Below are 15,785 nucleotides of genomic sequence, written 5' to 3'. Positions count from 1 at the left end.
AACATATATTGATAACTATAGACCCATAACTTTAATCAGCCTCATCTGAAGGAAATGAAGCAAATCATCATAGATCTCATAAATAATGATATAGGTGATGTCCAAGCCCTAGAGCCATCCCAGTTTGCCCTTGTCAAGAATAGGTCATCCCTGCTAAACCCAGCTAAATGCTGGGCATTTAAATCAGAAACTGCAGTCTCTGGAAGCACTCCTCTCCATGGAAGAAGTTGATATCTGTGCAGTCACAAAAACCTGGTGGACTTCTTTGAGAATGTGACCAGAAGACAAAACTGTGAACAAAACCTATCTTAATTTTGCCAAGGCCTTCGACACAGTCCTATATTTGGGCATCAATGAAAAACTAACCCAGCTAAATATCAACCCCTGTGTTGTCAGGTACAGTGCAAACTTGTTTGCAGATCTACAACACTCAGTCAAAGTGGGAGACTTCACCTCTACCAACAGATGTGTCACCAGTGGGGTCCCAAAAGAGTCAGAGCGGGGCCCCCTCTTGTTTGGCATATAAATCTCTGAATTCCAAGCCAAAATGGAGAGGCTGTGGCTAACCAAGTTTGAGGGTGACTGCAAATTAAATGCTACCATTGAATCCCCTAGCAAAGTCAGTGTTCTTTAAAGGGGGCTTACACAGACTAATGATTGAAACCAAATCCATGGTCTTGAACTAAATGCTAAAAAAAAAATGCATCATCATTCGCTTCAGTAAAAATAATATCCCTGCTGATTATAGAATAATCAATAATACCGTATGTACCAGTTCTGTAGTGAGAGACCTGGCAACAGTGAGCAACAGATAGTGACCTCATCTTCAACAACCATGTGTCTACTGCAGTGAGGAAGGCATTCTACATCATTCACCTGATTAACAAAGGCATCGTCTCAAGAGCAAAAGAGGTTATAACACCCCTGCACTTGTCTGTCATCAAGCCTATTATTAAATATAATGCTCCCTTTGGTATGCACCATACCAGAAACCTGCAGCAGCTTGAAAGACCTCAGAGATTTTATAAATAAGAAAATCTAGGGTGTCCAACATATTTCTTATGTGGACAGACTGAAGTCGCTGTCAGTGTACTCAGTAGGGTATAGACTACATAGAGTCGACTTGTGTCTAGCTTACAGGGAAATCTCTCACACAAATCTAATGACCATAAGGCAAATGGGACTAGAGTAATCCAATCCAGGAGCCTCAATCCAGTCTGCAACATAAATAGGACCTACTACAGGGATAGATACATCTTTCAGAGGTTGCCACTTCTCTGGAATAGGCTTCCAAGCCTTGTTAAGCAGAGCAACTCCATGATCCTGTTTAAGCATAACCTGAACAACTGGATGGGAAACCATACATTTTTGCTGGGGATTTCCCCTGCTTCTCTCCTGGACATGGATAATTCTTGCTAGAAAAATCTTGGCCATAGACGATATCTCTCATCTAGTATTATATTGGGATTTAAAGGCTGGACTTGTAAAGATCCTTGGGTCAATAGCCTAGTAAGATCCTATGAACCTTTAAAACCTATGATTTGAAATTGGTGTCTTCATTTTACAGAAACATTATTGAATGATGAAAAACAACTTTTAGAAAATTTATCTGGTAATAACCAAGTCAGAATAATGAAACCTGACAAAGGGGCAGAGTTATATCGATGGACAGCAAGATGTTTTCAAATAAAATGTTGGCCCTCCTTTGTAATAACAAGAATTATGACAGCATTTCCAATAATGAAATCAGAGTAGCAAATGCCGAAATAGGCTGGCTTTTTGGTTGATTTAGTTCTCCAAGGTTTATTAAGTGGGGTTGAATTTATGGACAGCATTAATAGCTGTTTGTGTGCATCCAATAGGGGTATTTCTTATGTTTAAAAATGAGCATTGCAAAGATAAGATTCATAGAGGCCATTTACACTAATTAAAATGATTTAAATATAATGAGATGTAAATAATAAATTTTGTAAAGCAGCATATACTAATAAGGTGTTCTTGCAATCCATAGTCTAATATTCATAAAGTATGTGCATATGTGATAAAAATGGTGCTTCACCATTGATATCTGAGTTGCAAACTGTGAGCATGTTCCCAGTCATCCCTTCAGTAGTTTGTTCAGGTGTGCTCAAGCACTTCACTCTCACATGAATCATTTCCCCCAACAAACCTTTCAGTAGTTTAAGTATACACAAGCACTAAAATGACACAAAATGATTTATTTTGCCAGTAATAACTTCAGCAGTCTGACCATGTATGCACAAGCACTTCACTGACACCAAAAGGAAACATTTCCCCCACTGATCCCTTCAGTAGTTTGACCAGCTATGCACAAGCAATAAAATGCAACATTTCCCCAGCAATCCCTTCAGTAATTTGACCAAGCATGCATAAGCACCAAAATGAAGCATTTCCCCCAAGGGCTCCTTCAGTAGCATGTCCATATATGCACAAGCACCAAAATGAAACATTTTCCACAGCAATCCCTTTAGGAGTATATCCTTGTGTACACAACCATTTCACTGACACCATGATGAAACATTTCCCTCAGTGATCCCTTCAGTAGTATGGCCAAGCATGTATTCACAAGCAACAAAATGACACATTTTCGCAAGCAATCCCTTCAGATGTATGACCACATATGCATAAAAACTGAAATGAAACACTTCCACAAGCAATACCTTCAGAATTATTTCCATGCATGCACAAGAACTGAAATTAAACATTTTCCCCAGCAGTCCCTTCAGTAGTTTCACCAAATATGTACCAGCATCAGAATGAAACATTTCCCCCAAGGACCCCTTCAGTAGTATGTTCATGTATGCACAAACACTTCACTGATATCAAAATGAAACATTTCCCCCAAGGACCCCTTCAGTAGTATATTTATGTATGCACAAGCACTTCACTGACATCAAATGAAGCTTTTCCTCCAGACTTCTTCAGTAGTTTGTCCATATATGTCAAGTATTTCACTGACATCAAAATTAATCATGTCCCTCAAGTCCTTTCAGTAGTTTGTCCATTTATGCAGAAGCACTACAATACAATAAAAAATTGATTTAAGTAATGTCAATAATTGTACCTCCTTTTAAAATGTAAGGCAGTACCTATTACTTTTTCCCTTTCTCTTACTGTATTCTCATGGTAAATTACTGCTTACTGGCATAAGTTCAGGGCCTTTTACAAATTTAGTATGCAAATGAGGTCCTTTTATATTCCTCTCTGCAAATCATACTAATACACAAGCATGTAATGCCCCTTATCAGCTCATTAGCTCTCCCCTATTGCATATGCCTTAAGCATGTTAGGCTTTTGTGACAAGGGAGTTGTGTTTACCAAAATTCATCCACATTTTGTAGTCATACTGAAAGACATGATTTGCATAAATATATTGTACCACTCTTCATGGATTACCACTACAAAAATGTGAAGGACTGGACTATGAATACTGCCTTGCATTTTTGAATGTTAAATGGCTGGTGATTCTGGCCATCTATGGAATACCTAAGATATACAGAGATATTGCTGATCCACCTCCATGACCAACTGTAGCAGCAGAGGGGGACTAAAACAGTATCACTAGCTATCTACGTTGTTCAAAAATTGAAAAATATTTTACAAGAAAAAATATTCATAAAGACTCGTGGTAATTTTTTAAAATAGTTTAACACTTATTCTCCTTGGTAAGGACTTAATTATGACCACAACATACATAGTGAATTGGTTTACTTCCATACCACATGAGATTGGGTTAGACTGGTTTTCATAACTGATAAATAATTTTGAAGAACTTGCAAACAGAGAGGTCCATATTGCTATGATTTTACCTACACTAACTATTTTTATTTTGAGGGTGAGCATTTTTACCAGTTGGCAGGGGTGGCTGTACGGGGGGTTATCCACCCCAGTTTATGCTAACTTAGCATTAAGAAAATGGGAAGAAAGTTCTATTTTAAATTTTGATACAGATAAAATCTATCGCTATGTCAGATGTTTAGATTATATTTTTATCCTGTGAAAAGGGAACAAGATAGAACTGAATCCATTTATTGAATGTATAAGAGAAACAACTTAATTTATTATTTAGACTGTTGATATTCAAAGATATGTATTTTGTGACTTAAATCTTTTTTATACAGAAATACCTTTTTTTCCTAATTCATGCTTGCATTACACAAGCTGTCATTGTAGATACAAGAAGAAAAAAAATTGTGAAGAGTCAATGGTGTGCATTAAAAGGCTTGCAAACAATGACAATTTATTTCAAGAGGAGATGGATTATGTTTATATTTTAATTTTAATAAGGGGATATCCACAGGATTTACACAATCAAGCAAAATATTATGTTTCTTTAATGTGTACAGGTTTTAAAAATTACAGTACAAGGTTGTTTTGTGAGTATTATCTACTAGGTTGAAAACATGTATTTCTTACCTGTCCAACAATATTGATTGTTTTGTATATTTTTTGCATGAATTTATACAGCCTATTATTTTTATCCCAATCCCTTTTTACATTTTTGTATTGATTGCATTGCTGGGTCAATGTGGTGTTAAGAATCATTTTGTAAATTGAAATATAGGTGACATCGTCATGTGTTTTTAACAGTTTGTTAAGGAGCTTTTTTTTAGATTTTGATGAAGCCCTGTTTATAAGGGGGTGAAAGCACTTAATCTGACTGAAATAAAATTTGCAACAAAAAAGGAATCACATTTCTAATTGTTTTGTTTTTTTCTTTTAAATATAAGATATTGCCAGAAAGCATTATGGAAGAGATATAAGCTAAATTGATACACAGTTGATTTTGTATATGTGGCAAATGGATAAAGAAAAGATCTCCCCTTTGCATTTCTTTAATATTATTTTCATGATTTCTTATGAACTCAATTAATAAGAAAAATGTACAAATCAGGATATAGAAAATTAGAATTTTAATGGAAAGAAGAAATGTGCTTTAATGTTTAAAAGTAAGTAGCATTTCACAATAAAGTATCAAAGATATCAAAGCGGTGTTTTAAATCAGATAAAGTTAAGGTTCTCTATAAGATGAGAGGAGAAGAGGACATCAAATTCTTAGCAGAAAAGGAAATTTAAGGTAATTACATAACCAAATGCAATACAATGATGGAATTTAAGATGTTTTTATTTGGTGGTATTAATTTATTTTATCTGTGACATTTGCAAAACTATTCCATCATGGATGGGGGCAATCTGTGCTAATTACTGATTTGCTGTGCTACCAACAGCCATCTAACCATAGTCAACTAGGGAACAAGGGTATTACATGGCTAGGTTTGTTAAGCCCCAAGGGCCATTAGCCTAGTAACCTCCTATGAAACTATGAAATTATTTATGAAATTATTATAATACTTGATAGTTAAGGTTGTAGTCTTAAGTGAATTGATATTAAAGTCACGTGATAATTTTTGTAATAATAGATTGATTGTAACAACCTAATAGTTAAAGCAATTGACCACCCTCCTCTTTTTCATACCTACACACACACACACACACCCAGACACACACACAAACATACGCACCTATCAATGAATGCAATGATCTTCATCAGTAGTGTATTTAGAAACTTTTTACTAGGGTAATCCATAGAACATAGATAGTTGGGACTACACTGGTGCTGTGAAATACAAACACCATTATGCATAGCAAAGTTAAAATCATTAGCATATAAAAAACGCTTTGGAGCTTCACAGTTGCTGACCTTATTCTGTCAGCAGATCAGATTAACTGAAGTGGTTTACACTCATTCTTATGTCATAACTTTCTGTCCCAACCCCATTAGTTAAAAGAACTATAAGTGAATTAGCCCTACTTTTGTATTACTAAACAAATGCACTGTTTTGCTGTCCTTTATTTTGAAGGAATTATGTTTCAGTAGATGGTATGAGGCAGTAGAATAAATGCAAAAACACTGAGTAGAAAGGAAGAAGGTTGGTTTGATAGATGGTCTGTTTGTTGGTTAGCCAACTATAAACAAAATGAGGAAAACGTATGGAAGGTTCTACCAGTACAACAGCATCAGTGTTACATTTTTCCTTCAGAAATAACCCATGCCACAGTAATTATTTATTTATTTGTTACATTTGTTAACCGGGAAAAGTCCGACTGGGCTAGGAGCCCATTTTCAGTGGAGGCCCAGGGATGAAAAGCTCCTAAAAAGTACAATATATTCTTACTGAGTATAAAACAGCAGTAATTCAGTTAACAGTAATGATATGCAGTTAAACAACACTCAACATAGTACAAGACTTAAGTAAAGGCTAGTACAAAAACATAGAGTATACTAATAGCATGTTTCACAAAATATCATTGCGAGACCAGAATAAATGACAGTACTAATAATAATAGCAACAACACAACGACAATTACACTACCATAAGGCTGAAATGAGTGGTAGTGGTTGCTAAGTCTGTGTTGCAATATCAAATGCATCATTGTATATTATATGTTTTATTCTTTTTTGTCTTTGAAAGAGGGTTTTGTGGCCTAAACCAAAGAAGTAAACATGGTATCAAACATTACTTGTTTACTTCTTAAGGTCAGATTTTACACAGCAACTAACAATTTCTTGAAATAGATTGTTGCTGTGTTTAACAGCTTTGGCAAGCATGTCATAATTAATTCATTTCTGTCTGACCCCCTCACTGGACAAGATAAGCAGATTTTCTGAATGCCAGTTCCAACTGAATAAACAAATTTTATTGTGTCAGCCATTCACATTTTTTTATCAAATGCTTAGTGCTTGCATGTTGCATAACATAAATTTAATGTGAAGTTTTTGGTATTTAATAAACAGAATAATTAAGACAAATAGCAAGGGCTAAGGCCAACTGTACCACCTGCCCCCCCCCCAAAAAAAAGTCACTAAAACAATCAAAAAAGCAGAGCTGAAATTTAGGTGAAATCTCCACTAACTGAAGATAAGTAGCAATTTAAGGCCTTATATAATCATGTGAAAATTGACTGAGAAGAAAGAAAGATGAAGTGTGATGGAACTATGGTGGTATTATCAACAGATACAGTTAACTGACTTTCATACAAATTTGGAGCAAATTTCAGGTCAGAAATGGGAACTGCTCCACTCTTCTTCCTTGAAACGCAAATCTACCTGAAATTGGAGCAGAACTGGTTGAACTGCACTATCCTGCTCTTCCAGGTATTAGGGTACTACTGTTTTTTATGACTCTATTATGAGCCTGCAATGTGGGGCTACACTTGGCTGTTTTTTTTCATTGGGAGATGATCCTATCTGCAACAATAGAGATGGCCTTGAGGGTGGACAGGGACACCATCTCTGTTGTTCCAGATAGGATAACATAAAGGATCATCTTCCACTGAAAAAACAGTCACGTGTAGCCCCACATTGCAGGCTCATAATAGAGTCATAAAAAACAGTAGTACCCTAATACCTGGAAGAGCAGGATAGTGCAGTTCAAAACCAAAAAGGGAGGCCCTTCCATTAACCCAAGCAATTACAAGCTAATCAGCTTTACAAGCATATGCTTCATCTCATAATTTTTTGAGGTTATGACAGCATCCATGCTGAAAGCTTATCTTTCTACGCATTTGACATTATATTACATGACAGAGTCATACATAATGTCAAGGATCTAAAGGAAAAAGAAGCTGTAATACGTTTGATCTACAACTGATTACTTGGTCATAGACAGCTGGCAAGAACAGGAAGACTCGTATCCTAACCTAAGGCTTTGTATTGTGACTTCTCTTTTTTTGGCATCTTGTCTCAGATGTCAAAGCTGACTACATCATCTGGCTAATCAGTTATGCAGATGTCTGTAAAGTTGGGAGTGTTGACCTTATCTCCTCTGATACCACATCCCTTCAAACATCACATCTGCCCAATTCCTGGTGGAATCTATAAATATTTTCAATAAGGCTGCAGTCATGGACACTTGGTATGGGAACATCTTTAGCAGCATGTCACTATGGCAGCATAGTACACATTGCATGCTTCCACAATGCAATATTCCCACTATGCATGGGCACAGGGACATTACAATGGAAACATTCAACCTTTCATAAATAGAATGATGGTACATCTCTACCTTGCTCATCTCTCAACCCACCAAGTCCAGGGGTTGTGATTACAACACTATCAAGTATTGTAGTAGTTTTATATAAAATATCATAAATAACTTTGAACACCAGCTGGGTAGTTGACTATGTCCCTCATTGGGGAAGCACTGAAAATGGACCAGTAGGGCAAAAGCAATGAAGAATGCTTGATGGCCACACAGTGAAGGTAAAGCAGAAAAACATATATTATTAAAATGTATAGCTTGTTAATTTACATATTTGAGAATATTTTCAAACAGAATAGAATTATGCTTAGATATGTTGTAAGTACTGAAGTTTTACCATTTTATATTTGCTAATTAGGTAACATCTGAAAAATTAAACTGTGTTTCTCAGTCAATATCGAGTTAAGCTATGATGGGCTCATGAGAATACCCCAAGATTAATAAATTGTCTGAAAAGTACATAACAGATTCATAATTAATGCTGTTGCATACAAGAACCCTTTGCATCAATGGGACTGCCATTTTCTGCAAAGCGTACAGTTGAAACACTTATTTGCAGGTTATATGATTATATAGCTATAGTGTTACACTTAAAACATATGTCTAACTGCTGAGTGTTACAATTATAATACTGTCTCATGAAAAACATAGCGGGGGGGGGGCAGAGGCTGGGGATACTTTATTTCAGAGTATGAGGTCATTGTTTAGTAGATCCCAGACAGTAAGTAAAAAATCAGAAAATCAGATCTAGTTAAGTCAAGACAAAATCTGAGGACACAAACCTGTTTTAAATTATAGCAGATAATAGATATCCCATAAAATGGGAAAAATGTATTATGAATGGCCTGTGAAGTGTGTGTGTCCATGTATGTAAGTCTCTTATAATGAAACGAACATTGATATATTTATTAATTTTCAAATTAATAGAAATTTATTTATGAATAAAAATGACTACCTTTTTTCTAATTTCAAGTAGAAATTGTATAATATGTACAGCAAAATAAACACACACACAAACACATATATCTTTCTGAAATATTAATTACATTTTTTGTCACATTTTAGGTTATTTTTGAAGCAGTTTCCTTAAGAGGGCATCCGGGTTATATTGCTATAGATGAAGTCAGAGTGCTGGCACATCCATGCAGTAAGTATTTAATTAACGTTTGCTCAGCATGTTTATAGTCATATAAATGTTTGTAGTACAACTTTTTCTCTCTCTCTCAATATATATATATATATTATTGTGTATATGTGTGTGTGTGTGTATATATATATATATATATATATATGTGTGTGTGTGTGTGTGTGTGTGTCCCAAAATACACGATTGAGGCTTCTCTCTTTCAACAACAGTGGTGTGAACCTGGTACAAGTGCTTTTGACTCAAAATTTCAATTTCACCAGCTTCATACTTCACACCCCTTTACTTAAATATAATCACACCAGGATTGCAGCAGCACTGCGGAAGAGAAGTCTCAATCAATCAAGACTTCTGCTAAAGCTGATTTTTCAATAAAAAACAGAGTGTTGTCTGTGTACATATGGTTGTCCATCAGTATGTCAAATTGCAATTTGTTTAATCTCATTTTTAGTGAGGAAAATATCTACACTTATCTTTGAGTACTTTTGTTTCAAATGCAGAAAGTTTGACACTATGATTACAATGATAGTTTATGCATGTTTGGGAGCATTTGCTGTCTAGGTTTAGAATAAGGCTTACTTTACTGGTGTGTGCGTGTGTGTGTGTGTGTGTGTGTGTGTGTGTGTGTGTGTGTGTGTGTGTGTGTGGTTTATGAGTTATGGCTAGCTTTCAGGCCAAATTTAGTGTTACGTGAGTTTGATGCTGTTTATTCTGTGTCCATGTGTACTGTGTAGTAGTACTGTTTTGGAAAGGAATTTTCATAAATTAATGTGAAGGGTTAAGATTAGAGTTAGGAGCCAGAGCAGGGTCAAGACAGAGGTTAGCATGCAAGAGTAAAGTGCAGAAGTAGACCTTGAAAACATTATGGCAACTATTGCTCTTTTTGATAAGAAGACATTTCATTTGCTGGTTTAACTATTAGTTGAATGAGCATATCTAGCAATCTTCTCTTTTTTTTCTATACTTAGCTTACTTGGTGAGTAGTATAGTTAGATGCTTAATTTGCATGTTATCATTTCTTATGTAGAAATTACTGGCATAAGATGAAAGTAGAAGTTGAATGTTAGTTTGAAAGCAGGAAAGACCAGAAACATTTTTTTTTTTAGGTTAACTGCATACTTACAAAGCTGATGTGCTTTCCTATGATGTAAGCCTCCTAGGATGAAAATTATTTAGAAGGCTTGTTGAAGAAGAAAGAATATTCCTTAATCTAATCTTCAACTGGAATAAACATTTCATTTGTTGCTATCAAGGTTGTTTGGCAACTTCTTACTCATTCAAACATGAGGTTTGTTGTACATCTAACCCCTGAGTATGCACTCTTACTGCTGTTGTTGACACGCTAGTCAGTTGCTTATTTCCTGGCATTTCTGACACTTTGCGGAGAGTATTATCCTTCTGTGCCTGTTTTTAGGAAGTAATGTGTCATTTTAGAATAGGTTTAATTTAGACAGTTGTTCTTCAGATTCATGGAAATCTGAATATCTTATAATACTTTCTTGGCTCAAATGTTGAATTATGTTGCAAGAAAAACTTAAGTATGAAAAATTCTGTAGCATCTTATTTAGGTAGAAAGTGGCAGGAATTTCATTCATCAGCCAACACTTAGTTTGCAGAAACTAACATTTTCAGATTTGCTCAGTGTGCTGGCTCACACATCCACCATTGAGTCCATATTCAAAACATCACATGGCTATTGATAACAGATAGGGCCTTACTTCCTTTTACCTATTTGCTGTTTAAAATTATAAGTGTGTGATACTATCCATCTGTTAGAACTAACCTGCCTAGTGCCTATAACAGAACAATTATGTTCTTTCGGGAGTAGCCAGAAATACAATATGGCACTTAAACCACCACATTTTAAAACAGTTGTTAGTAAAAAAGCATTCTCCTATTTTGTATAAGCCACCTGAAACCATTTACCTCCTGAAATCACATCTCTTATCTCATTGTAAGAATTTAAATAAATATTATATAACCACCCCATCAATAAAGCCAGCTGTGAATGCTTTAGAGATAATAGATCTTAATGTTTTTAAAATGTCATATTCAACACCATCTCTGTCTACCTTTTGTCAAGATCACTTAAGAACAGCTGACATTAATACCTCTCGACCTCTAATAGCAAGAAATCTGGACAAAGCCATGAATAAAAGTGGTACAGATGCCCAAAATAGGGACAATTTGTAAATATTGCTTTTATACACTTAGAAAGTTGATAGAATAAGAGATTTTAAATTAGCATCGATTTTCTGTATTGTATGAAGTCTGAAACTCAAATGTGTGTCATTTTTTAACTTTAGTCTTTAATGATTTGCCACTAATTTGCTAAAAGACTATTTTTTTTTAAAAATGGGCCAAAAATATGAGGCGAAAATCTGTACAGTGGGAGAGGTATGGTGACATTTCAAAATTCTTGCAAATAGTGTATATATTGGCATTTTGCCCTCCTTTCCTCAAAATACTTCGGTAATCAACAGTTAATCTTCTACACGTCTTTGTGATGTCTACTTCTAACAGAAATACACTGTTTGATATACACTAAAAGCTATGTTGTTTCTTAAAGGCTAACTTTATATTTTACCTTCTGTTATTGTCATAATTTTGTTTCTCACTGCACTATGTAATTACTAGTGTTGTTGCTTTAGTTGTGTTAATGCTCTTTGAGCTTAGGTTTTAGCTGAAAAGAGTCAGCATACTAATCCCCCTACATAGTTAACAAGTAATTAATTGTGCATATTAAGCTGAATTTAATATCTGTATCTATCATTTACATATTTAATAACTTTATATTTGTATGCTTTGAAGCTTTTCTCCCTGGGCCTCTGATGAAAATGGACAAATATCCAGTCAGACTAGCTCGGTCAACAAATGTAAAATAAATAAATTAAATAAATGAGTTTACTAAATAAAATAAATGATTGCACATAATCAGCTTCAATAAAACCTAAAATGTGTTATATTTGATGCCTAATAGAATAAAAAACATACCTGGCATTGAGAAAGGCTTATTGCATTGTAGAAGTCTTTAATCAAAATATTGCAACAGTATGGAAAGCTTTAGTCAGAGACTGTCCCTCACTATGGCATTACATGGCCACTGACTGCAGTGCCAATAGTAATCTTGCAGTCCAAGGATGCAACTAATGATAATTAGTCATGTGCTCTCCCCAAAAATGGTGCCATCACCAGAATAAGCTGATAGTCATTCAGGGAATTGTTTTACAGAGTTTTTTTTCTTGAAAGGAGGAAAAAGTGTATGTACTCTTACACACCTATAAATAGTCCTTAGCTTGTAACATGAGTACAGATGGGTACTTCAGAGCCTTTCATGTGTGTGTGTGTGTGTGTGTGTGTGTGTGTGTGTGTGTGTGTGTGTGTGTGTGTGCGTGTGCGCGCACGTGTATGTACATGCATGTGTGTGTATATGTGCTTTAGTGTGTGTGTGTTCTTTCTGTCTGTCTGCCTGTTGGGATGTGAAAGTGACTTCTAGTGTGCACATTTGAATATCTGTGAATGTATGGGCAGTCACCCACTGGGAGGTCGATATATTGAATCCATATGGCTGTGTGTAGGTGTGAGTGGGAGCAGGCATGTTGGTGTCTTATTGACTAGTACTGTAAATGCAAGCATGTATGTAGGAGCTTTTTTAAAGCTACATAGATGCACAAATTTGTGAGTATCTGGGAGTGTGACTGTGTGTATATTTGTGTGCATGGATGTGTGTGTGTGTGTGTGTGTGTGTGTGTGTGTGTGTGTGTGTGTGTGTGTGTGTGTGTGTGTGTGGACATGCACAAGTGCATACTTGTTCGAAGGCACCTGTGCAAATGTGTTTGGGCTGGTAGGAAGGAACAATCATTTTCTCAGATCGGACTATGAGAAACATTTTATTTTTTATTTTGCTGCAGTTTACTTGGTTTGTCTGTCTGAGTGTACTCAAAAAATCCTTTTCAATCTAGTCCGAGGAAGAAAACCTCCAACATATTGCAAATGTTTTAAACATATTTGGTAATTGGAGTACATTTATATGAAATAAAGGAAAGCATTATCGTATAAAAGATATTTATTTTTTAGATATCAAACACTGAGCATTTGAAGAGGAGTTTTAGTAGGTTTGTCATATAGATGATAGATCTTGTTGTTAGTGTTTAGAAATTCTAACGAATAGAAGAGATGGAAGAACTTGGCATTACAGAAAATGTCAACATTGCAGCTAAGAGGAAGGGTATTAAGTAGGTTCAGGGACAATTATATATGGCTATCTTAGTTTATTTCGGATGTGTAGATGCTGGGTGAAGCAGTACCACAAAATTATGTATATGACTGAGAGATGCTAGTAAAACATTTCAGATATTGTGAAGAATGGTTGAGGGGAATATGATTCTGAGTGAAGAGGAATGATTTTATGATATGGCAAGCTAAAAATTACACTGGCATTTATCCTAGAAAAAAGCAGGAGCCGATCCTGTACTTTGATATGTGCAGTTTTAATTGTGTTTCAAATGAGTTTGCATTCTAAGTGGATTTAATGGTAGTAGGATGTGGTTCCATAGTTTAAATACACTGTTTGAATACAGAGAGTCACTTAGTGTTAGATAAATATAGAGAGTCACTTACAGCATTAGATGACTTTAGAGAGCCACTTATAGTGTTAGATAATTTGAGTATAGAGATTAGTGATTTTTGTCTGGAGTGCAAATTTCTACTAAAAAGTAGTGCTGCATTAAACTGATAAGGGCAGCGCAACCGTCTGACTTGTAATTACCTGAGAAAGAGCTAGGTGATGTGGTAGTTCCAACCTGTTTAATTCTCAGTGAATGTGGTATGCTCACATTCATTGAGAAGTTCTTCTGTTTAACAGAGACAGAGCGAGAACCACTGTTCTAAAATCAGCTAATGGAATAGTACCAGCTTTTCTCCATTCATTATTGTGGTACAGTGAGGAACTGGAAGTTTGCCCTCTCCCTACTGTAGTATGATCTCTGAGTTGTTATATCTATCAATCTAAAAGTAGATAGATAGATAGGTATATTGATATTTATAAAATTAGCAAGCGGTTATGGGGTTGCAGGGGCAGAGGATTGTCCTCCTGCAAAAAAACATGTTTTGAAAAAAAATTGTTTTGACTATATGTGGTTCAAGCATTCCTACTGGATTTGTGATTCATTGTTTAGTGTTTTTGACTAAATGGCATAAATCAGTTTTGTTGTAGTCTACAGCAAATCTGTTATTTGTTACAGCATTGCTCAAGTTTGGATGGTGATGATAGTTGATGCTTATTGTAAATTGGGTCAGCCTAGAGGAGAGATGGTAGTAAACAAATATACACTATAAGTGTTCTTTACATGTCAGTGAGGTAGGTCTTTACTCCACATAATGTGCCTAGTTTTTGTGATTATTTTAACTCCATGTGATATATCTAATGGTCACATTTCAATTGATCATCTGTGATGACACCCAACAATTTTATTTTGTTTAATTGTTCTATTATAATGTTGGAGACATAAACGATAGTGAATGGTGTTTTTATGGGGGTAAAGAGTGTTTTTTTTTCTAGGGTTTTAGAGGAAGTTGAAGATTATTTAGTCATGTTTCAATCAGTAAAGAACAATTGTTGTATAAGGTCTTGTAGTTTAGAGAGAGTTTTGGCAGAGCAGATTAGGGTTGGATCTCAGCATTTGAACTAGGATATAATTTTTGTAGTAAAGGTCATCGTTAAATGTGTTGAAAAAGTATGTGGCCTAGTATAGATCCTTGTGAGACAGCAATAGTTACAGTCAAGAAGCAGCAGAAATCATTTTTACATTTCACTGCTTGTGTTCTAAGAGGGAGCTGTGACACCACTGCATTAAAGAGATGGTGGGCCTTACAGATGAAAGTTTATGTAAGAGTTTCTGCTGAGAGACGGTATGAAAAGCTTTGGATAACTCTAGAAAGATGCTGGAGACTAGACTTCCAGCATTTCTATGGGTGCTGAGTTGGGATACTTGACTGAGAAATCATCTAGCTATCAAACTGAAGCTTGTTTGTTAGTAACTTCATTGTTTCTTTTCCTCGTCCTAGAATTATGGGGCCAAATGCAGATTCTAGCACTGAAATTTATTTAAACATGTTTGGTTTTAGCAACTCTTCAAAAGTTTACTATATGTTGTATGCCTCATACCTGAATTATAACTACAAACGGCATACTTAGTTCTTGCACAGATAACATGCGTGTAGAATAGACATACCTCATACCTGAATTATAACTACAAACGGCATACTTAGTTCTTGCACAGATAACATGCGTGTAGAATAGACATACCTCATACCTGAATTATAGCTACAAATGGCATACTTAGTTCTTGCACAGATAACATGCGTGTAGAATAGACATACCTCATACCTGAATTATAACTACAAACGGCACATTGAGTTCTTGCACAGATAACATGCGTGTAGAATAGACATACCTCATACCTGAATTATAACTACAAACTGCATACTTAGTTCTTGCACAGATAAAATGCATGTAGAATAGACATACCTCATACCTGAATTATAACTACAAACTGCATACTTAGTTCTTGCACAGA

The 15,785-nt window shown here is 35.4% G+C and overlaps 1 protein-coding gene across 1 annotated transcript in view; it reads left to right on the top strand.

Moving 5' to 3' along the window:
- PTPRT (protein tyrosine phosphatase receptor type T) overlaps positions 1 to 15,785 on the top strand; it is a 3,212,182-nt gene that overhangs the window by 1,357,242 nt on the left and 1,839,155 nt on the right. Inside the window, exon 4 of the mRNA XM_044089009.1 lies at positions 9,129 to 9,210. Within this exon, the coding sequence (XP_043944944.1) occupies positions 9,129 to 9,210 (82 nt within the window). The remainder of the gene's footprint in view (positions 1 to 9,128; positions 9,211 to 15,785) is intronic.

Source organism: Protopterus annectens, chromosome 12.part0 (assembly GCF_019279795.1).
Source record: "Protopterus annectens isolate FY-2018-M chromosome 12.part0, PAN1.0, whole genome shotgun sequence".
Taxonomy (NCBI): domain Eukaryota; kingdom Metazoa; phylum Chordata; order Ceratodontiformes; family Protopteridae; genus Protopterus; species Protopterus annectens.
Note: the sequence above shows the minus strand (reverse complement) of the source record. Positions and strands in the feature narration are given on the sequence as shown.